Source organism: Filicampus tigris, chromosome 15, assembly GCF_054856515.1.
Source record: "Filicampus tigris isolate MCC_2025a chromosome 15, RoL_Ftig_1.0, whole genome shotgun sequence".
In the NCBI taxonomy this organism is placed as follows: domain Eukaryota; kingdom Metazoa; phylum Chordata; class Actinopteri; order Syngnathiformes; family Syngnathidae; genus Filicampus; species Filicampus tigris.
The window spans coordinates 265001-287770 of record NC_141231.1 but is presented as its reverse complement, the minus strand read 5'-3'; the positions used below and the strand labels follow the sequence as shown (position 1 = coordinate 287770).

The 22770-nt window shown below is 41.4% G+C and overlaps 2 protein-coding genes across 4 annotated transcripts in view; one reads left to right on the top strand and one right to left on the bottom strand.

Moving 5' to 3' along the window:
- Window positions 1-4163, bottom strand: part of mapkap1 (MAPK associated protein 1) — a 70250-nt gene extending 66087 nt beyond the window's left edge. The window contains exon 1 of one of the 2 annotated variants that reach the window (XM_086052823.1): window positions 4043-4163. The gene's annotated coding sequence lies outside the window, so the exon portion shown is untranslated. The remainder of the gene's footprint in view (window positions 1-4042) is intronic. The other variant, XM_086052829.1, reaches the window with a different exon arrangement.
- The window catches only part of LOC147135066 (SWI/SNF-related matrix-associated actin-dependent regulator of chromatin subfamily B member 1), a 41449-nt gene that overhangs the window by 5519 nt on the left and 13160 nt on the right, over window positions 1-22770 (top strand). Inside the window, exons 1-4 of one of the 2 annotated variants that reach the window (XM_086052830.1) lie at window positions 4610-4861; window positions 15308-15419; window positions 19392-19500; window positions 20008-20145. In XM_086052830.1, the coding sequence (XP_085908956.1) occupies window positions 4772-4861; window positions 15308-15419; window positions 19392-19500; window positions 20008-20145 (449 nt within the window). In that variant the 5' untranslated portion in view covers window positions 4610-4771. Of the gene's footprint in view, window positions 1-4609; window positions 4862-15307; window positions 15420-19391; window positions 19501-20007; window positions 20146-22770 lie in introns of those variants that run through there. The other variant, XM_086052831.1, reaches the window with a different exon arrangement.

The window sequence follows — 22770 nt, the reverse complement described above, 5'->3', positions numbered from 1 at the left end:
CATTATCTGTACCGCTTATCCTCACAAGGGTCACGGGGCGTGCTGGAGCCTATACCAGCTGTCTTTGGGCAGTAGGCGGGCGACACCCCGAATTGGTTGCCAGCCAATCGCAGGGCACACAGAGACAAACAAACATCTAAACTCACAATCACACCTAGGGGCAATTTAGAGTGCACAGTCAACTCACGGTGCATGTTTTTGGAATGTGGGAGGAAACCGGAGTACCCGGAGAAAACCCACGCAGGCACGGGGAGAACATGCAAACTCCACACAGGTCGGGATCGAACCCACGACCTCTGAACTGTGAGGCGGACGTGCTAACCAGTCGACCGCCGTGCCGCCTGGATAAAAGCCTTTCTATTGAAAACTGAATCATATTTGTAGCTGACCTTTATGGATGATTCAAATAATTGAATAAAATCAATTATGCCACTTGACTACTCTTTTAATGATAAATTTGGCATACAGCTTTCTTCTTGAGAATACAGAAAAATGTCATGCTATTCCATCTCCTTTAGCTCAGCAAATTAAAAAAACATACTTTCACATTCACAAGTGAAGATAACTTTACCAGACATTCGAATTAGTCAATATAAAATTAGAGCTAACAAAAATGTTAAGTCATTCAAAATAGAGTCAAAGAAAACTTATTTGTTGATCTGGTAAAAGCTATGAACATAAAAACCAGTGACATGAACGTAAAAATTTCAACTAAACATGTTAAATATATGAAGTGGCCAATCCCTCCAAAAGCTAAAGAGCTGCAATTCAAGTTATCCATAATTATTATGCTGTTGAGACATTACGTAAGAGATTTGCGTTTGAGGTGGAGCCATGTGGTTTCTGTCATACAAACAGTGAGACTATTGAACATCTTTTTTTACATATGTCCAGTTTTCACAATGTTTGGGAAATCTTTGTTTGTTTGGCTAAACAACAATATCGATAATATCACTCTCTTTAACAAAGAACAAGTTATTTCATTCAAAGACGAGTTCCCTTCGTTGTCAAATTTGACAAATATAATAATTATACTGGGTAAATATCATTTTCTGTCCAGCAAATAGAGAAATAAGTCCCCGTCACTACCATGTTTCAAAATGAGCTAAACAAATGTTTATAATCTTTAACTCTACTGGCAGAAAGAAGTGAAAGGATAAATTGTTTAGTGGAAACTGCAACACTATATAATTTGTTTGTATGTGAAGATTCCTAATAATTATATTGTCTTAAAACTTGTTGAATTTTGTTGTGTTTTTATGCACTTAAAGAGATGTTTGTAAAAGCCTTGTAAATGTTCTTTTTCTGTATATACTGTATCAAAACAAATGTCTTCTGAAATAATGCAGGTCTGAAGGGATTAAAGGCAGTTCCGGTCCTTGAGGGTCGGTATCCTGCATGTTTTCTATGACACCCAGCTGCAACCCACCTGATTCAATGATCAGGATTGTTATCCAGCATCTGCAGAACTTGCTGATTATATGATCATTTGAACCAGGTGTGTTGCAGCAGAGAGGGATGGAAAACGGGCAGGACACCAGCCCTTGAGGCAGGGGCGGAACCATGGGTGGGCCTGGGTGTGCACAGCCCCAACCAGATTGACAGACTGCCCACCCAGTGGGATTCATGGAAAAAAATATATATATTTTTAATCCATCCATTAGCCATACCGCTTATCCTCACAAGGGTTGCGGGTGTGCGATAGCCTATCCCAGCTGTCTTCGGGCAGTAGGCGGGAGACACCCTGAATTGGTTGCCATCCAATCGCAGGGCACACAGAGACAAACATCTAAACTCACAATCACACCTAGGGGCAATTTAGAGTGCACAGTCAACTCACGATGCATGTTTTTGGAATGTGGGAGGAAACCGGAGTACCCGGAGAAAACCCACGCAGGCACAGGGAGAACATGCAAACTCCATACAGGGAGGCCGGAGCCGGGATCAAACCCACAACCTCTGAACTGTGAGGCGGACGTGCTAACCAGTCGACCACTATGCCGCCTATATACTTTTAAATTGTTAGTAAATTATTATTGATTTATTTTTGAATTATTCATTCATTCATTCATTATCCATACCGCTTATCCTCACAAGGGTCGCGGGCGTGCTGGAGCCTATCCCAGCTGTCTTTGGGCAGTAGGCGGGGGACACCCTGAATTGGTTGCCAGCCAATCGCAGGGCACACAGAGACAAACATCCGCACTCACAATCACACCTAGGGGCAATTTAGACAGTCCAATCAACTTACCATGCATGTTTTTGGAATGTGGGAGGAAACCGGAGTACCCGGAGGAAACCCACGCAGGCACGGGGAGAACATGCAAACTCCACACAGGGTGGCCGGAGCCGGGATCGAACCCACGACCTCTGAACTGTGAGGCGGACGTGCTAACCAGTCGACCACTATGCCGCCTATATACTTTTAAATTGTTAGTAAATTATTATTGATTTATTTTTGAATTATTCATTCATTCATTCATTATCCATACCGCTTATCCTCACAAGGGTCGCGGGCGTGCTGGAGCCTATCCCAGCTGTCTTTGGGCAGTAGGCGGGGGACACCCTGAATTGGTTGCCAGCCAATCGCAGGGCACACAGAGACAAACATCCGCACTCACAATCACACCTAGGGGCAATTTAGACAGTCCAATCAACTTACCATGCATGTTTTTGGAATGTGGGAGGAAACCGGAGTACCCGGAGGAAACCCACGCAGGCACGGGGAGAACATGCAAACTCCACACAGGGTGGCCGGAGCCGGGATCGAACCCACGACCTCTGAACTGTGAGGCGGACATGCTAACCAGTCGACCACTATTCCGCCTATATACTTTTAAATTGTTAGTAAATTATTATTGATTTATTTTTGAATTATTCATTCATTCATTCATTATCCATACCGCTTATCCTCACAAGGGTCGCGGGCGTGCTGGAGCCTATCCCAGCTGTCTTTGGGCAGTAGGCGGGGGACACCCTGAATTGGTTGCCAGCCAATCGCAGGGCACACAGAGACAAACATCCGCACTCACAATCACACCTAGGGGCAATTTAGACAGTCCAATCAATTTACCATGCATGTTTTTGGAATGTGGGAGGAAACCGGAGTACCCGGAGGAAACCCACGCAGGCACGGGGAGAACATGCAAACTCCACACAGGGTGGCCGGAGCCGGGATCGAACCCACGACCTCTGAACTGTGAGGCGGACATGCTAACCAGTCGCCACCGTGCCGCCCTATTTTTGAATTAATCTCGTATTTTTATTTTATTAAATATTTAAAAATGGCATAATTGTGGTTGTCTAAGGAATATTCGAACTTCATATTATTCAGTTTGTCTTTTTATTTGAATGTGCGTAGGATTGTACTCAGTGAGAGAAATATTCAGGCCCACCCTGATTTTTCCAGGCCCACCCATTAACCACGTTCTGGCTCCGCCCCTGCCTCGATGACTGGAATTTCCCACTCCTGGATTAAAGGCACTATGTAGTTTGTCATAGTGGAGCTGCCGTATTGCGCCGCCTATGAGCATGAGCCGTAAATAGTACAAATAATGGAGAATAATATTTGTAACTGACCTTATGGATAATTCTGGATCAATAATGACACTTGACTCTTTTAATGATAAGTATGGAATACAATGTTCTTATACAGAATACATAAATAAATGCCATGCTATTCCAGCCCCCTTAGCTCAACAAATTAAAAACACACTTTCATATTCAGACGTGAAGATAACTTTACCAGAAATTTGAATTGGCCAATATAAAATTGGAGATAAATTATGCAATAATAAAGACATTCAAACTAGATTTATTGATCTAGTGAAAGCTACAAACATAAGAACTATTGAAATAAATGTAAGATTTTCAAATACACATGTTAAATTTATGAAGTGACCAATTCATCCAAAAACTAAAGAGCTGAAATTCAAGATTATCCAGCTGCTGAGACTTGACATCTTTATTTAAATAAGTAATACAAATGAAAAAGTGGATCGAAAAATTAAACAGGTTTAGAAATACGTATACAAATATTTACCAACGCAGGCGCAGACATCGAAGACGTCACACGCACTGTCCCGATTCTGCAATTTTTGTAGACTTGAAACCTGCGCTCCCGAACACGACGTGCACTTCTACTAGGTGTGCACTTCATTAAAAAAAACAAAAAAAACAACGTAGTGTGCGAGTGTGCGTATTGAGATTTGGTCGACCTGAAACAGTGGGTGCTCGGAACATATTTCCGAACAGGCACCACATATGATAGAAATGCACATTTTAAACTGCGTGTCTCCAGCAACGTTAAACTTGGGGGGTCGATAATCGTCACCACATTCTATATGTGTTTGTATGTGGACAGTAAGAATTCTAATAGAATTAGGAAGCCCACACATTTTGCTGCATACAGTTGTGCACAACACCATACAATTACAGCACGGGAAGTAGAAATAATCGTTCGCAGAAAAATTTTGTGTTTGTAATTCGGATATGTTTTTATAACACACGTTTTTGGCATTACCATTCAAGTAAATCTTTTGAAAATGGGTTGAAAATGACCACCTTACAACTAAATATTAATGTCCATGTATTGCAGTTTACGGGAACGTCGCCCCTACCAACATGGCCGTCACGTCGGCATACTGTTTAGCAGGGCTGCAATGGCGCTAGCGTATCGCCTGTACAAGTCTGTGGGGGTAACAATGACCCAAACGTGCTCTGTCTGCCGGAAATCGAGAAGAAAAAGCAAATACACGAGTCTCGTGCAACGATGCAGTTGGCTCTAAGTAAAACATTTGGGCAGAAGCCAGTTAAATTTCAGTTAGAACAAGATGGGGACTTTTACATGGTTGGTTCGGAGGTATGTATGTTCCGACGGTACTACAGTCGTTGTTTTTTTTTTTTTTTTACTAGCCGGTTCACATTCTCCAGTCACAGTTGAAGCGTTGTAGCCTATGCGTATTCCTCCGTGGACGCTTGTCATAATTTGTGTTTGCATTTTCGAGCTCAAAATCAAAGAGGAATGTATACCGAACAATGCACATTTAAGTCAAGTCCCTGCATGTTCAGTCAGGGTCTTAAGTTGGATCTCTGTAATGGTCTGCATTGTTGACATTAGTCACTTTATTTAATTTATTTTTTAGTATAGATAGTTGGTAGTTGTAAACGAGCCGTTTTATTTCATGTATTTATTGAAGAATTGAACAGTTGTGCAGTATAACTACGTCACCGTAGTTGATGAAACAAAAATAATTGTTGGGCACCACAAAAATAAAAGGTTTTGGTTAAGGTAAGGACAAGTAGGAGGTCATTAATAAAATAGGTACAATTAATTAAAAAAAAAAAAAAAGTTAAAAGGAATGATAGCTTTTGGGTGAAATTTCAGGACAAGCTTGAAATGCAATGACGAGCATTCAAACCTTTACAGGTTAATTTAATGTGCCCTCTTAAGTTTTTGAATGCACATGTCCAACTGTTAAATGTATCAGTACTTTTTGCACAAATTGCTGTTCTCTAACGACGAGTTTAACGGCAACATTCACAAGTGTTTGGTCCTTGCATCGACCAATAAATATCCTGGTTCACTTAGAGCTGGTGTTAAACAGTCGTCCTCATCATGCTATTCACATTTGGACATCATGAGACCACAAGACAACAACTAACAATGCATCAATAGTGCCTTGTCATTGTGATGCTTCAAACAAGATGTTCTCAGACGGAAGTGGCCACTGAGCTTAGAGTATCACGGAGTGTCATCAGCAGGTTGCAACAGAGATACCGAGGGACTGGAAGAGTCACAGAAAGATGTGAAAGTGGACGTTGTAGGTGCCAGCTCTGTGTCACATATTGTAAATGTGTAGATATTAATTGTATTGAATGTGTTTTCTGTTCAATTGGTAAATGGGATGCTCTCGTGTTGTGGATGTGGTACGTCAGCACAGGTGGTTAAAATCAGCTGTTCACTTGGCGGGAGTGTTTTTTTTCTTTGATCGTTGATCATGATCGCTTTGGAATGTTGAACCCACTAATAGAATATATTGGAGATGTTATAATAATGATAAAGCAGCCTTTTGGATCAATGATCATTGTGCACGCAAATACTCCCCGTACTCAGCCTCTCGGTGACAAAGATTGCTTTTTGAGAGTCGCCTACAATTTTATCCACAAAAAATAGACACATAACTTGAGATTGGCGCCACAAAACCACACGTGTACAAGCTACGCATCGGAGACGCCACGTTTCGTTTGACAGCTTGATCGACTCTCAAATACTTTGCAACTTCACTTTAAATTGACTCACAATTTGTTATTGTGGAATGTTGGAAACAATTTGAATGGCTATTGTTGGTTCCAAATGAGTGTTGTTGTCTGTCATGGTGTTGAAGTTGATTTGGGATATTGGGATCACTGTGTGCGGCACTGATTGCATTGCACTTGGTTTAGTATTGGTTTCTTGGTGATCAGGTGGTTGTGCATTCAAAATGAGTGGCAAAGAAAAGGCTGCTTCAAATGCCACTAGTGAGGGGGATCCAATCCTCACTGAGAAAGCTTTAAAGGGATGGTTGGGCCATGTTTTCACTAGCAAGTTCATTTTATATATTTTTTGATCAGGAAAATGGAAAGAGTTGTCTTTTTCTATTTTATCCATTCATTTTGGAGAAATTAGGAAATGTGACTCCATGAATAACGCCCCTTGTTAATGAGGCAAATGGCCGCGCCCCCTACCGTTCTATCCTTGTTCGGTCGGAGTCACTGGGGGAACCGATTACAAACTGTCATGTCATCTTCCAAACCGCTTATCCTATATAGGGTTGCGGGGAGTTGCTGGAGCCTATCCCAGCCGTCAATGGGCGAAGGCAGACTACACCCCGAACTGGTCGCCAGCCAGTCGCAGGGCACACATAGACACTGTCACTGAGCGGGAATCGATCCCACGCTGCCCGCACACAACTCAGGCGTGTGTACCACTACACTATCAGCGGACGCCGATTACAAACTCTCCATTGGAAATCATTGTACTTTCATTGCTTATAACATCCAAAAACGGTGATCAATTGGCACCAACATGTATGTGGACATTCCTACTAATGCCCACTTCAACATATCAAAAGGATTAACCTCTACTGTGGCTGATGTATATGAGAATGAGGAAATGTGGAAGTGAACACTGTTTCTTTGCTGATCATGGTTAGGACGGGCGAGGCATTAAACACCAGTCAAGATATTTACTAGGGGTGTAACGGTACGCTAAATCACTTTTCGGTTCCGTTCGTTTTTTTGGAAACTTCGGTTCGGTATATTTTCGGAACAAAAAAAATGTTTTGTTTTTTTAAAATATGTTTATTTTGAAAATATGACAAGTAAATGGTACATTTTTTAGAAAAAATAAATAAAAGCGAACCATTCGGGTGATATTCTGAGAAATTACACCAGAATAAAAAAGACACTAACAATAAATAAAGCGGTGTTGGACAACGCACGCGACTGCTTGGGAGGCAAGCGACATGAAGACGCAGGCTCATGGTCACCTCCACATGCTGCGCGGACAGTAAGGAGCTAATGTTGTTGTGCTAAAGCCTTTTGTTTTAAGGGCCTGAAGCTAGTTGTTGCTATTAGCTATACCGTTATCCTACTGTTAGCCAGGGAGGGAATGGGGAGGGGATAAAGGTCCATGTTTGCCTGATTGCTCGCCCGCTGCCAGTCGCCGTCTGCCTCCTGAGAGTTGACATGAGTTTAGCGTCGCTAAATGTCCGAAATATAAGCAGTCGGGGTTCGTGTGCGCATTCATGCTCTTGTCCGCTTCAGCCTGTGTAAATGGATAAGCGATCGCTACGGCATTTTTGATTTTGTGGAGGTGATCATGATGAGATCACGTTTTATGTCAATAAATCCAAACTATTGTGCAGAACACTTTTATACTTTCACAGGTTGAAGTGGACAGGAGTAGTAACTGACAAAACGAGCAATATTACAGCTTGCCTCCCTCCCGTGACGTAGACCGCTGAGACCGAAAAAATAACAAGCCGAGCCCCAAAAGGGGGCGGGGCAATTTGTCGTAAATCTATTCACAAAAAAAGCCCTTAAGTCACTACAGAGTCTTATGGGCGGAGCGTTTTAGTACTGATGTCATTTTTACATGCAAACCTTTTATATAAGTGTCAATGTTAAGCTCATCCAAGTGTCACTTTAATGAATAAAATTTAGGCAATTCAAAAGAAACGTAAAAGGAAAGTAGATGGAATGAAACGTATGGTATTGTCAATGAAAGCGTTCATGAAGGATGAGAAAATTGTTTCAATTGTAAAATCACAAATGGAAGAAATGCCCCAAAGTTTTTAAAGTGCCGTTGCTTTGCATAACTTACTTCCTTTAATTCCATTGGCTGAGAAAAAAAAAAAGGCAAAATGAGTGGTTTTCAAAGATTTATATCATTCAATCAGGATGTTGAGGGTTTAAAGTGACCCGCCAACCTTCACAGAATGCCATTTCAAAGACCCATGTCACTGGAAGGCTTCGGCTGGATGAGGCTTTGCAAGGACGAGACCACGAAAATCTTTAAAAAAGGAGCTGTGGACTGATATGGAGGATAAAATTCACAAAAATCCAAGTTTGGAAATCAAGATGATCCTTTGTTGGAAAACCACATTCTTTTCCGTGGAAACCGGGTCGAAATGGCTCTTTGAATGTAAAAGCTCGCCAGACCCTGCTGTACAAGAACAAAAGAACAAGTAAGGAAACGAAAAGAACAACTTCAGCTCGAGGCGGACATTGCAGAGTCTGTAGCAAAAGTGAATGTTTTTGGATCCTCTGGCTCAGGTGCGCACAGTCATGCTTCTTAGAAAAATGACATGGAATCTTATTTTAAAAGAAGCCGCAACATTCATACCCAGCCCTTTTTACCAAATACAGTTGAAAAGGATGAAGCAATACAGCAAGCAAGCCGGTATCCTGCATGCTTTATGTCACCCTGGTGCAACCCACCTGATTCAAATGATCAGAATCGTTATCCAGCTTCTGCAGACCTTACTGATTATATTATCATTTAAACCAGGTGAGTTGCAGCACGTACAGATGGAAAACAGGCAGGATACCGGCCCTCGAGGGACGGAATTGCCCACCCCTGAAACAGAAAATCAAATCTATATTTGTGAAGAGCAAGAGCAAGGTCACCTGACAGAGGCTATACCAATTATAATAATAAATAATAATAATAGGTTTTATTTATATAGCGCTTTAAAAACACTCAAAGGCACTTTACATAGTGAAAAATAAATAACAGCTGAAGCATACAACGAAAACAGAGTAAGACAATCATAATATTAAAAAAAATATATATATATGTGGGTGCGATAGTGTAGAAAAGGTTATGATAAACAGATGATAGTGTGTTAGTGGTTAAAAGCAAATTTAAAAATGTGGGTTTTTAGTGCCGTTTTAAAAGAGGGGAGAGTGTGAATGCTGAGGTGATGAGGGAGAGAGTTCCAGAGGGAGTGGGTGGCAATAGAGAACGCTCTAACGCCCCAGCTCCGGTACTGAGGTCTGATGGGAGGGGTGAGGAAGTTGCCATGGGCAGATCTAAGATTGCAGGTAGCGGTGTGATGGTGAAGGAGGTCAGTGAGGTAGGAAGGGGCGAGGTTGTGAAGGGCCTTGAAGGTGATGAGACGGATTTTGAACTGGATCCGCTGTTGGATGGGGATCCAGTGAAGGTGTTGGAGGACTGGGTTGATATGGTCGGAGGTGCGGCAGTAAGTAAGGAGACTGGCAGCAGAGTTTTGAATGTATTGAAGTTTGTTGAGGGTTTTGGTGGGTAAGCCATAAAGGATGCTATTGCAGTAATCGAGTCGTGAGGGACAGAAAGATAATTACGACCGAATACATAAATACTTTTGGAGACTTGGAAACATTCTACATGGTCGGCGATAATAACAATAATAAGAAAAGGCGTCAGTCAGTGTTTCAGCAGCTGAGGGGGAGGGAGAGGAGCGAATATGGCCGATACTTTTGAGATTGAAGAAATTTAAACAATAGAAATCCTAATATTTTGTTAAATGAGTAATTAAAATAGTATGATAAAAAGGCAATTTGACTGTCTATCAATACATCTACTTGCCGTGCCTGTGGTCTTCTAAATGGTCGGCAATAAGAATAATAAGAAAAGGCGTGAGTCAGTGTTTCAGCAGCTGAGGTGGAGAGAGAGGAGTGAATACGGGCGATATTTTTGAGATGAAAGAAAGCTGTTTTTGTGACGTGGTTGATATGGGTTTCAAATTAAAGAGACTGATCGAAGATGATGCCAAGCTTACAGATGTGGGTAGAAGCGAGGGTGGTGGAGCCGTCAATACAAAGAGAGAAGTCGGGGCAGGAGGTGCAAAGTGTTTTGGGGCCGATAATGAGGATTTCTGACTTGTCGCTATTGAGTTTGAGGAAGTTGGTCTGCATCCATTTTTTTATGTCAAGCAGGCAGTTTATGACAGTGGAGTGGGTGGCAGATTTGGTGGGGATATAGAGCTGGGTATCATCGGCATAGCAGTGGAAGTTGAGACCATGGAGGCGTATTATGTGACCAAGGAGAATCATGTAGAGCACACATATGTCAAAGTCAAGGCCACATCCGGCCCGCGAGAAGGTTTTCTACGGCCCCTGGGGTGATATTGCTTTATTATTATATCCGGCCCGCAGCAAGCCGGTGTGGGTAGCAGAAGTGATCGGGTCCTTCGCGCCTGCTGATGACGTCACGCGTTAAAATATATTGTAGCGCCTTCTAAGAACACAGACGTAGTTTAATTATCACATTTTATTAGTCCAACCGGCTACTGTGGGGCGCAGCCGACGCCAATACAGTACGACAATCGTTCAGTCAAGCTCTCGTCTTTGTCCTCCGCTACTCTCGCTCGCATGCCCTCCTCTCAAGCAAAGCCGTACGATGCATTCAGACACAAATTCAACCACAACAAAGATAACCCAATTCCTTACACTATTTATGTAACATATTTCTTTGCATCTATGTTTGCCAACCCCTGGCTGTTGTTATAACGAACATTACCGCTACTTTTGCGAGGATCGTCCTTCGGTCGTCTACATGCCGACTCAAGACTTCACCTCACTTTTTGTGGCTTTCAGAATCGGATTGTGGTGAAAAGTTATCCGGAGTAAAACACGATTTATTAAGAAATACTTTGTTAGAAATCTCACCTTGTTTTATTATTAGTAATTGTTGGCATTTGATAAATTCATTGAGTTTCGATGTAGGGAGGAGATATCCCACACTGTGAGCAGGTATTGAACGCTCCTCGAGCGCTAAGTGTTGACAGCGAGAGACGTACTTTCTTTTGTTTCTCCTCCTTCAACACAGCTAGCTAGTAGTTTGTTCGTGAACTCAGTAGTTGCATAGTTCCCGTGTTTCACCACATTTGTTGTTGTTAGTAAATGTTAAAAGGTGAGTTTAATAAGTCAGGTTCGTGTCAGGTAACTGCTGTACATAATAGCCTAGATATGTTCTCGTGAGTGATGTCACGTTGATGATCACTAGTTGGTTATTTCGGTTAGTATGCTTACTATTCTAATGATGATGTGAATGCGTATTGTATGCATTGTTTGGCTGTTTAATTGCTTAATACAGAGAATTTTAATGTTTAGGCATATTGTTAATGGATATGCATTGGATGATGTTGCTAGGTTATTCTTTGTCTGTGTTGTTGCAGACCACAGTAAATAGACGTGACAAGTGGAATACGGGCCTGTGTTCTCTGACAGGAGCACCCACATCCATACCTTGCCACTCTAAAATAGAGTCAGCTGGAGCCATCATACCAATCATATGATCCTCTCCGCTTTACTTCACATTATGTACAGTTCATACAATCTTGCAGCCCGAGTCAACCAGAAAATTGTTCCCAGTTTGGCAGGAGAAACGCAAACGTTCCACTGATATTGTTTCACATGACGGGCAGCGGCTTCTTCTCTGGTCATAAGCGGAAGTGACGTACGAGCTGCCTCGCAAAAGTAGCAGTAATGTACTTTATTTTTTATTTAGTTACACCGAACATAAAAACCCAGCAGCCAGGGGGTGACAAACATAGAGGCAAAAAAATATATTACAGAAATATAAAGCGTGACATCATCAGCAGGCGCGAAGGACCCAATCCAACCTGGACATTTAAAAAAATTTCAATGAACATTCTATCAGTCCGGCCCTCGGCTTGTCGCAAAATTTTGTATTTGGCCCTCCGTCATTTGACTTTGACACGCCTGATGTAGAGGATAAAGAGGAGGGGGCCAAGCACTGAGCCTTGCGGGACGCCTTGCGGGATGGGGCAGTTTTAGACTGAGATTTATGAATGCTAATGAACTGGTGGCGGTCAGGGAGGTATGATTTTAACCAGGAGAGGGCAGTGCTGGTGATGTTAAAGGAGGACTTGAGACGGTTGAGGAGAATGGAGTGATTTATGGTGTCACAAGCAGCACTGAGGTCAAGTAGGATGAGAATATTGAGGGAGTGGGTATCTGAGGGCAGTACGTGGTCATTTGTGACTTTAAGAAGGGCTGTTTCTGTGCTGTGATGGAATCTGAAACCGGATTGAAATGGTTCATAGAGGTTATTGGAATCAAGGTGGCTTTTGAGTTGTGAGGCGACAACTCGTTCAAGTATTTTAGACGGAAAGGGAAGATTAGAAATGGGACAATCATTTTGTGGGAAGTCGGGGTCAAGGCCAGGTTTTTTGAGGACAGGTGTAACAGAGGCGAGTTTGAGGGCAGGGGGGACAGAGCCGGTGGACAGGGAGGAGTTCATTACAGAGAGAATGAGTGGGGTGAGAGCAGGGACAGGCTTTGACTAGTGTGGAGGGGGTAGGGTTCAAGGTGCAGGTGGTGGTCTTTATACCAGAGAGTAATATGCCGAGTTCAGAGGGGATGATAGGGGAGAAATGGGTGAGTGACCAGTTGGTTAATGGAGCAGTGACGGATTGTGGGTTGAGGGTGGAGGAGGTGGAAGTGGCCAGCTGATTAAAGATGATGTAAATTTTTTCCTGGAAGAATGATAGAAAGGAGTTGCATTTGTCGGGTGAGAAGGAGTCGGGGGTGGTGTACATTGGTTTGAGGAGTTTGTTAATTGTGGAGAAGAGGGTTTTGTGGTTGTTGGCGGGGGAGTTTTTGCAGAATGTCAGGGACCGTGGCCCCAGGAAAACAATGTGTGGCTGCCTTGAAGACGCAGAATTATGAAGAGAATTATGAGAAAATAAGAGTTATGTTCCTCAGGTGCTCTCAGTACTCGTAAACACACAAACATAGCACCTGTCAAAGCACCCTCTGTGTCTCAAATCAAAGACACACAAACCCGTGATTCAAGCAACATTAGTGAACACAATATTGTGCTCACATTGGAAAAACAAAATGACATTACATCGGTATTGGTAAATCAACAAATACCGTATTTTCTGGACTATAAGTCACAGTTTTTTTTCATAGTTTGGCCAGACTTATACTCCGAAGCGATTTATGTGTGAAAATATTAACACATTATTACCCGTATATCATTTCACATAAAGAAACATCAAAATAAATCCTTAAAGCTATTAAAATGCATGGATAATTCAAACAGTTAAATCCGGCCCAGGGACGGACTGCCCAGCTCTGCATCAGACCATTTGAAACCATTTACATCAGCGTGGTTTGTGTGCTTGATGACTTGCAAGGGTACCTGACCACACCACCAGGCACAGGCATCATCGTCTTGCATGGGCCAGGGAGCATTTACGCTGGACGAGGGACCAGTGGACCTCAATGCTGTTCTCTGATGAAAGTCCATTCACGTTCAGCAGAAATCATGGCTGCCAACCATGTTGGAGACATCAAGGAGAGCGCTATGCATCAGCCACTGTTGTCACCAGATGAGCTTTTGGTGGTGGCGGTGTTACAGTGTGGGCAGGTGTGTCCTGTCGGTACAGAACCCTTACACTTTGTGACAAGCCCATACTACCTGAATAACGTCATGAATCCAGTGATTTATGCCCCTGCCTCAGGGGTGTCCAAACTCAGTCCTCAAGGCCGGTGTCCTGCCTGTTTTCCATCTATCCCAGCTGCAACGCACCTGTTTCAAGAAATAATGATCGTTATCACCCTTCTTCAGAGCTTGCTGATGAGTGTGTGTGAGTTATGTGTGTTGCCGCAAGGAGAATTGGAAAACGGGCAGGAAAGCAACCCTTGAGGACTGGAGCTGGACACCCCTGCCCTACATGAACAACACAGGCCTAATTTCATTTTCATGGACGGCAATGCTTTAGATTATCGAGGTGGCATCAACAGGGAACTAGTGTAGACGAGTTGGAGACTGGTGTACCTCAAATGGAATGGCCTGAACTTTCTCCAGACTTGAATCCTATTGAAAACCTGTGGGATCAGCTGAGATGCCATATAGAGGCTCGAAACCAGAACCTCAATGACCTGAGGGCTGCCTTTCAAGAAGAATGGGATGCCGTGCCTCAGCAGAATCTAAATCGACTAGTGAACATCTTGAGATGTCGTTGTCAAGTTGTAATTAATGCTCAAGGGCACATGACGAGTACTTGAGATATTGATATTTTTGGTTGTGGTGTACCCACCATTGTTAATAACTTTTCTTTCAATTAATTGTTTGAGATGAGGAAATCATCAGTGCTTCCTTCTACTTAAATTTCCTGCTTTCATATCACTGACATGTCACTGTAGCATCACATTTTACATAAATTTCACCTGAAAGCCAAATCTCTCTAACTTTTTTTGAGTAGTGTATAAACAAAGCCAGTGGTTATTTTGCCGCGACCGAAAAACTGTCCGACTAGCGTTATTTTGCCGTGAACGGCTCTGATTAGTTAATCGCCAGAGCGAGGAATTCTGGGACTTCAGGGAATCGGCTATTTTACTGTGACTACAGTAGGTTTGCTGTGAATAGGTTATTTTAGCGTAATGTGTAGGCTGCCATGTCACAGTTCTACTGGCTTTCACATTAAATTGCTCCTGATTCCAGCTGTGGCTGTTCGAGCAAGGTCAGTTCGTACCTCTGTGTTTCCTAATCATAATGCTACACAGAGCTGGGCACTTGACCCTTTTTTTGCCGGTCCGGCCGCGACCCTCCACCCTTGACCTGGGTTCCCTTCCTGCCGCCCCCCCCCGCCCTTATTCATAAAAATGAATGTACACAATGTTTCCTCCAACTCTTTTCCATGTAGACGAAACTGCACCTTAAAAGTTCGCAATTAGATTCTGCCTCAAGCGGAGGAGTTTTAGGTGGTCATGGGGTCTTGTGCAAATCATATTCATTTTTTGCTTCCAGGTAGGAAACTATCTGCGTATGTTTAGAGGCTCTTTATACAAAAGATATCCATCTTTATGGAGGAGGCTTGCTTCAGTAGAAGAGAGAAAGAAAATTGTAGCATCATCACATGGTGAGTGTTGCATCATTAGTATTTGCACAATTGCTCTTATGATGAACTTCAAATTTGTATCAACCAAGTTCCCACTTCCTTCTACAAATATAAAATAATGCATTGATTAGAAATAACATTTAGAATTTTGAATAAGAAACAAGTACCACAATTGATGAGGCTTCTGTAATCTCCTGATAAATAAGCCATCTCCAGTAAACGAATTGTCTTCATTTTTTTTTCTTCTTCTTCTTCTACTTCATCTTCTACTACTTGTTATTATTTCTTTTGTTTCTTCTGATTGATTTTTCCTAAACTGGGCACAATGAGCTTGTTGCACCAAAAGTATATTAACCATCCATGTTTTGTTTTTGTTTGTTTGAAAAGGTAGATTGCATATGATGTGTTTTGCGTTGGATGTAATATTGTCACAATGATGTAAATTTCATTTATAGCACAGGTGTCAAAGTCAAGGCCCACGGGCCAGATTCGGCCCGCAACCTCATTTTACGTGGCCCGCGAAGGCAAATCATGTGCATCAACTTCACGTTTCTTCAAAATTGTTTCACTTTTAACAACACTGAGATATGAGATGCAATGTGTTATTTGTTACCAATCCTCCCCTTTACAATAACTTGAAAAATAATTGAACAAACAACTACTTCCGGCTTCTGATTTCCAAACTAGCTATCCATCAATTTGTTGTATATACATATGTGATCATAAAAGGCTATACATTTATATGGGAACACAGTAATAACGGCCCTCTGAGGGACACCATAACTACGATGTGGCCCCCGACAAAAAATGAGTTTGACACCCCTGATTTATAGTTCAACCAGAACATTACTTTAACTAATATAACATCAGTTACAACCTAATTGCATCTCACTTGCATTTTACAGCTGGTAAAATATTTAAATTAAATATTTAAATGCACATTATGCTCAGTCTCAGTAGCATGCTTGAATTTGGTCAAGTCTTTTAAGGCCTCTACACACCAATCCGATGTCGGCTGTCGGAAAGTCAGTACACGCCGTCTGTTTGGTGCAACGTCGTTAAGTTGGAGCCGTTGTTCAGACGTCTGGGGGCGTCTTAAACCGATTCAACATGCAGAATGGGGTCTGGCTGTCGGGACAAATGATCACTGTGATTAGCTATTAGCTAGCAAATTAGTGCACTGGACAAGAACGGGAAGTGACGAATGCGGACACACGATGAAAATTTAATGTATTCCTCATAGGGCTGAACGATTATGGAAAGTAATCTAATTGTGATAATTTTTTTTAAAATTGCGATTGCGATATGAGTTGCGATGTTTTTTTTCAGAGTCCTTTTCTGATGTATTTTTTAACAATTAATCTTTATTACAACAAACTATCAGATCTCTTGCGCATTATAGAGTACTGAGGTAAAGGCAAAATGAAGAATTAATTCACATGAAACTTTCATATGAATTAATCATCCGGTAAAAGTACTTTACTTTTACTCACGAAGTACATTTCAGAGCCTGTACTTTTTTACATTTACTTGAGTAATTAATTGAATGAGTACTTATACCAAAATACTTTTTATACAAGTAAATTGTACTTTTACTCAAGAACAGAATGTCAGTACCCATCTCTGTATGAAAGACATCTTATCTACTAGAATTACAGGTATAAACTTACTAAATATTTTGATGTGCAGTTTGGTAAGCGTTCACCAACAACATAATTCTGCCACACAGGTGTGGTGTACACCTAAGTTTACTAAACTTATACTATTCTGTAAAGGCACAAACTCAAGTGTAGATTACAACAATAATGTAAACAAATCAGTAGTTTTGCCACTTCCTACATATCACTTTGTTTCATGAAACATGATGTAAACGTGGACTGCACTTCTTAATCCCTCAACTTCTTACATAGATCGATAAACAATCATCCATTGACTCAACGACCACTTCCTACATGTCACTTCACTTCATGAAACGTGACATGTAAACGTGGACTGCATTTCTTAAATCACTCACTCAACGTATCATGTAAACGGATAAACAAATAAAACATATAGTACATGCACTGCAAATTTGACATTTTAACAAGATGTATTGTCTTAAATCTAGTGAAATTATCTCCTCCATCTTGTTTTGAGTGTTAAATACTAGTTAACAGATTAGTGTGTAAGATTATTCCACTTTAAGTAAATACTACTTAAAGTAGATATAAACTTAAACTTTCTTATTTAGTCCATACATCTAGAAATTGATGATTTTACACTTAAATTAAGCACAAATAGTGTTCGGATAGTGTTTTGAACAATATCCTTTCTTAAATTAAGAAAAAAAATCTGATCTGAAATCTCACCTTTTAAAATAAGAAAAAGCTCAACCTTGTAAAAATAATGGACATTGTATGCTCAATAAGCACTGTCTTGACCAAACACAAAGAAATTAATGGAGCAATATCAAAATGCAAAAAGCAGGTTTTTAAATTTGGTGAACACATTTTTTGAACGGTTCTTTTTGGTGAACTGATTCTAATGATTCAGTTCACTTAAAAGAATTGTGGTGCCCATCACTACTGTGGGGTCCGGAAATGACATGTTTCTTTGAATTGGTTCAAGTTTTTGAAGTGGAAGTCAACCCAAATTTTCCCTACAATAAGTCTTATGCGCCTCCACTAGTCAAAACATGGCATCCTCTTAATATTTTCCCGCAATGTTTGCAGGATGCGTTGTCAATAAATGAATGACCATTTAACCCATTAAAGGCTAAAGCACTTGGCTCAACATCTCCCCAAAACCTAAGGGCGATTATAGAATCACCCACTTAAACCTGAGGTTCTCCCAGAAATTGAACACCTCCACCTCCATCTCAGCCCTTTTACCAGATACATACATACAAACATAATTCCAAAAGAATTTGAGAACTTATACGTGGCTTTTACACAGGCCTCAATTTATTATTATTTACTGTTTCAATCAGATGCAAATGTAAAGTGTCAGTTCAAGCGAAGCTCTAGTTTTAATTTTAAAAATCGAGTTGTGATTACCATCCTCTATTGTTAGAAAGATGTTGCTATCGTCATTGTCTACAATCTACATCTACTTCTGTCTACATCTTAACCATATATCACATTCGACTGGTTCCACTTGTTCAAAGTCTACAAGCGTGTCGTCTTTTTCACTGCTGTCATTTATTTCAGAGCTCATGTGATGGTCTGCGTCGCTATTAATGCCCGAAATAATCCCGGGACATCCTCCGCAATCTCACGACACCATCAAATGTATATTCTGATACTTTTTATTGGCTAAGAGACAGAGAATTGGATTAAAAAAAACAAGAAAAAGACGTATCCGCTCCCCCGGCGTTAGTGGTAGAAACGTGGTTATGCGATCCCGACCTTAATCGGGTTAAACGACAGCCTTCGCGATTACAAAATCGTGCATTCTCAAATTGCAATTATATTGCAAATGCAAATTAAGCCCTAATTCCTCAAGAACTAAGTCAACTTCGCTCATTTTCACATCTCCTCTTTGGACATAATGGCTGGCTGGACAGAAGAGCACGAAAAAAAAGAAAAAAGACAGCCGTTATTCAACATCACCGTCAAAGGCTATGCCGATCGAGTGATAAAAGGAAAACTATGGGAAGCTATTAAGACACAGCTGGCTATACCCGGTAGGATTTGATTTTATACTTGACTTTGTTTTCATACAGAAACCATTCGTAATTGGTAAATATACTAACTTCGATGGCATGGGGGGCGGGTTACTACTTCTCACACATGCGCAGAATGTCCGTAGTAGTCGGTGTCTCCGTCGGCTTTTGCAGTGTGTTCTTCCGTTATTTTCTGGCCATTTTCTAGGCCGACGTCGGATTAGTGTGTAGAGGCCTTTATATTGCAAATTGTAAAAACAAACAAACAAAAAAAAAAATTTTACAAATTGAAAGTTGTCACGTAACTTCTGAACTGCAGATAATGACATCTTTTTTTCCACATATTGTAGCCACCAGTGTTACTCTACTGAAGGCATCAGAGTGTGAGGAGATCTTTGAAGGTAACGATGACAAATACAAGGCAGTGTCTATCAGCACAGAGCCACCGGCGTACCTCAGGTATTGCTTACTTTAAACTTGCTTATGCAGGACATTTTAATTTCTATTTATTTGATGTTTCCCTCAAATCTTTTACCATGAATATTTTCTTTAACTTGTGGCTCTCTGTTTTTGGCTGTTCTGTCTGTGTACCTGTATAGTTGAAGTGCATATCAGATGGCACATGCTTTGAACTATGGAAGCTTCTTACACAATGTCTGCTAAATTACTAATTGATTTTCTTATTAATTAGAGGACATCAGGGACACGTGAGGTTTGTGATTGCTAAACAGTGACTTGGATTGGTTTCTATTTGTCGTTCTACTGTTCTACCCCTAGATTTTGTATGTACGCATGGTCAGAGTTGTGATTATATTTACGCACATTCCTAGGCACAAGTACAAGTTGATGAATCCCATACTTTGCATGGGAACTTTCGTACGCACACAATACGCACACATTTGTGCGTATGCACGGTTGATAAATGAGGCCCCAGGCATCATCTTTACACTTCTTTTCCTGTCCAAGGGAGCAGAAAGCCAAAAGAAGCAGTCAATGGGTCCCAACGCTGCCCAACAGCTCCCACCATTTAGATGCTGTACCTTGTTCCACTACCATCAACCGCAACCGAATGAGCCGAGACAAGAAGAGGACTTTCCCACTCTGGTATAAAGAAGCAAAACTTGCAATCTTGCTGGTGATTTACAGTTTTGAGTGTTAATAACCAGTTGATCTAGGGAAGGGGTTGGTTACCTTTAACAGTCAAAGAGCCATTTCAACCCAGTTTCCACAGAAAAAAAAACACTGGGAGCCGCAAACACTCTTTGACATTAACCTCCAAAAACACCAGCTTGTTTGAGTTCCCAGGCGTATTGCTATCCCCACACTCACGTCCACGTAGTACTACCTACATGATACATTCAATCGGTTATTCGATGCTTGCATTGATTAAAAGAGTACAAAAACCAAGACGGCGACATTCGAGTGCTTCAAAGTCCATGCTTATGTGAAGCCCCCAGCCTTTGAAACTTCACACCAGCAAACACATCTGCCCATTTCAATGCAATACAATACATCTTCATTTTGACTCCAACACCTTCACAAAACGCCTTCTTTCAGGATTAACACACCATTAGTGATGCAGCAAATAAAACAATGATACAACTAACCGCGTCTAAAGGGCATATTAAAATGAAACGGAGACTTACCCCACGACACCCATGAGGGGAGAGTTTTTTTGCAACAAAGCATCTCATCGATCCATATTAAAGTGACACTTGGATGAGCTTATCATTGGCACTTATATAATAGGTTTGCATGTAAAAATGACATCAGTACTAAAATGCCCCCCCCCAAAAGAATCTGTCGTGATTTAAGGGCTTTTTTGTGATTATTTTTACGACAAATTGGCCCGCCCCCTTTTGGAGCTCGGCTTGTTATTTTTTCGGTCTCAGCGATCTACGTCACGGGAGGGAGGCAAGTGTGGTAATATTGCTCGCTTTGTCAGTTCTGTTGTCTAAAACGGCGACCGATCACCACCAAAATGCAAATGCACATTACTACTCTTGTCCACTTCAACCTGTGAAAGTATAAAAGTGTTCTGCACAATGGTTTAGATGTAGTGACAGCAAGGTGAGCTCATCGTGATCACCTCCACAATATCAAAAATACCATGGTGATTGCTTCTCCACTTACACAAGCTGAAGCGGACAAGAGCATGAATGCGCACACGAACCCCAACTGGATACATTTCGGACATTTAGCTAAGCTAAACTTGTGTCAACTCAGGAGGCAGACGGGGGCTGGGAGTGAGCAGCAGGCAGCCATCAGGCAAGCATTGATCTTTATCCCTCCCCGGCTAACAGTATGATAACGGCACGGCTAATAGTAACAACTAGCTTCAGGCCGTAAAAACAAAAGGCGTTAGCACAACAACATTAGCTCCTTACTGTCCGTCCAGCCTGTGTCGATCTTCATGTCGCGGGGTTGTCTCCAAAGCAGTCGCGTGCGTTGTCCCGACACCGCACAGCTTTGGCGTGAGATTGACCTAAGACCTCGTCAAACACCGGGGCTGTCTTGAACGTGTGCATCATCGCAGAGCGGCATGTGATTTCAGCCGAGTGTGGCTATTGGAACGCACCATTTCGGCAGTTAAGTTCCAAATCGGACGACGTGATGTAGGTCGAAAAACTGGGGCCATCCAAATAATTGTGCACGTCCACTCATTCCCACTTCAGTCTCTGTAAATATCCTGACTGGTGTTAAATGCCTCGCCGCCCTAACCGTGATCAGCAAAGAAGCAGTGTTTTTGTTTTGTTTTTTCGCAACGTGATGTAGGTCGAAAAACTGGGGCCATCCAAATAATTGTGCACGTCCACTCATTCCCACTTCAGTCTCTGTAAATATCCTGACTGGTGTTAAATGCCTCGCCGCCCTAACCGTGATCAGCAAAGAAGCAGTGTTTTTGTTTTGTTTTTTCGCAAAGAAGCAGTGTGCGCTCGTTCCAGCATAAATCTATGTAGCTCTGCTCACTTCCACATTTCCTCATTCTCATATAAATCAACCACGGAGAGGTTACTCCGTTTGATATGTTGAAGTGGGCATTAGTAGGGATATTCACATACATTTTGGTTAGCCAATTGATCACCGTTTTCGGACGTTATAAGCTATGAAGTCACAATGATTTCCAATGGAGAGTTTGTGATCGGTCCCTCAATGACTCCGACCGAACAAGGATAGAACGGTAGAGGGCGCAGCCATTTTCCTCATTAACAAGGGGCGTTATTCATAGTCACTTATTTCCTAATTTCTCCCAAATTTATTGATCAAATAAAAAATGACAACTATTTTAATTTTCCCGATCAAAAAATATATAAAATGAACTTGTTAGTGAAAACATGGCCATTCCGACCCAACCATCCCTTTAAACAAGTCAACATAATCTAGTGAACCATGCTATTTTCACTCGTTATTGTCTAATTAAAAAAAAAAAAAAAAGAAAGAAAAGGCTGCCATCAGCAGACGAAGCACACGTCATTGTGTCGCACAATACTCTGGCCGTGAAATTGTGCTTTGAGTATTTGCTATTTTCACCACTTTAAATTGACTAGAATTGTATAAAAATTACAACCGAAATAGGGACAGACCATTAGAATCAATTTGTGATTTAAAAAAAAAAAGAAAAAGAATTTCACCATACTTCAGAGGTTTTCGGCCGACTGTTTAATTTTATTTTAATATTTGGAGGTTTCAATAATCTTACAATTTACAACTACAGTTAAGCAAACAAAC